Source organism: Terrapene carolina, unplaced genomic scaffold, assembly GCF_002925995.2.
Source record: "Terrapene carolina triunguis isolate 2854851 unplaced genomic scaffold, T_m_triunguis-2.0 Scaffold56, whole genome shotgun sequence".
NCBI lineage: Eukaryota > Metazoa > Chordata > Testudines > Emydidae > Terrapene > Terrapene triunguis.
This window is the reverse complement of record NW_020664407.1, coordinates 675,238-676,359: the sequence shown is the minus strand read 5'-3', so window position 1 is coordinate 676,359 and position 1,122 is coordinate 675,238. Positions and strand designations below refer to the sequence as shown.

The 1,122-nt window shown below is 68.3% G+C and overlaps 1 protein-coding gene across 1 annotated transcript in view; it reads left to right on the top strand.

The window, feature by feature from the left end:
- Nucleotides 1-827: 827 nt before the first annotated feature.
- LOC112118940 (LYR motif-containing protein 4) overlaps nt 828-1,122 on the top strand; it is a 138,225-nt gene continuing 137,930 nt past the window's right edge. The window contains 1 exon segment of the mRNA XM_026658875.2: nt 828-985. Coding sequence (XP_026514660.1) covers nt 900-985 — 86 coding nt within the window. The 5' untranslated portion in view covers nt 828-899.

The following is a 1,122-nucleotide window of genomic DNA, read 5'->3' as shown; positions in this document are numbered from 1 at the left end:
CAAATCTGGGAGGGCGGGGGAGATCCCGAGCAGCCGTTTCGCGCGCCGCTGCTCCCCCTCCCTCTCAGACTTGAGAGCCTGGGGGAAGGGGCGGAGTTGGGGCGGGGCGGCCAAAATTGTTTTTGCCTTGGGCGGCAAAAATTCTAGAGCCGGCCCTGGGTGTAATACGCTCACTATTCATCAGAAAACTTTTCACTTAACACAAGTATCAGAGGGGTAGCCGTGTTAGTCTGTATCCACAAAAACAACACAGCTTCCACCCACTTTAACCCTCTGGGAGGCAGGCAGGGGCAGAGTAAAGGGTCTTTGTTCTGAGCACTTCACTGTGCAAGCTGGGGTGAATACCCTCTTAGTCCCTAAATAAATCAATCAGGAACACAGTAATATTCATAACGCGAGGTGGGGTGGGAGATTGGGGATGTCTCAGGCCCAGAGCAGCCCCCCAGGGGAGGCTGTGAACGCCCATCCCCGTGGCCGGGAGGCTGCCCGCTAGAGGCAGGGCTGCACACCGGGGAACCACGCGGCGACAGCGACCCTGGGAAGCGCCTCTGGCCCCTGCAGCGGCTGTCCCCCCGCACCGTATCCCCACGTGGGGCCCCGCGGGGGCCCTCCCAGCCGCCACTCACCGTCCCCCTCGGCTCTCTCGCCCCGCGGGCTTGCCGCTGTAGCTGCCCGAGCCCCGCCTGACACGCCGCGAGCGGAGGCCGCCGGCCGGGACCGAGGCGCTGGGTGCCGAGCAGCAGAGCCGGAGCCGGGCAGGGGGCGGCCCTGGTCTCCGCCCCGCCCCGGGGTCCCCCCGCGCCCCCGCCCGGGGCTGAGGCGGCCGCCCTGAGCTCAGGCTCCTGCGCGGGCGACCGGGCGAAGGGGCCTTTGCGGGAGGACCCGACTGTGCCAGCAACATGGCAGCGTCCAGCCGGGCCCAGGTGCTGAGGCTGTACCGGGCCCTGCTGCGGGAGAGCCAGGGCTTCACCGCCTACGGCTACAGGTGGGCCCCGGCCGGGGGAGATAGGTGCCCGGGAACCTGCTGGGGGGTGGGGGAGGCCGGGGTCCCCCCAGGTCCCTGCGTTTTGGAGAGGCGGGAGGGGGGGCCCTAGGCCAGGTTCTGTCTCACCCCCCCCCCCC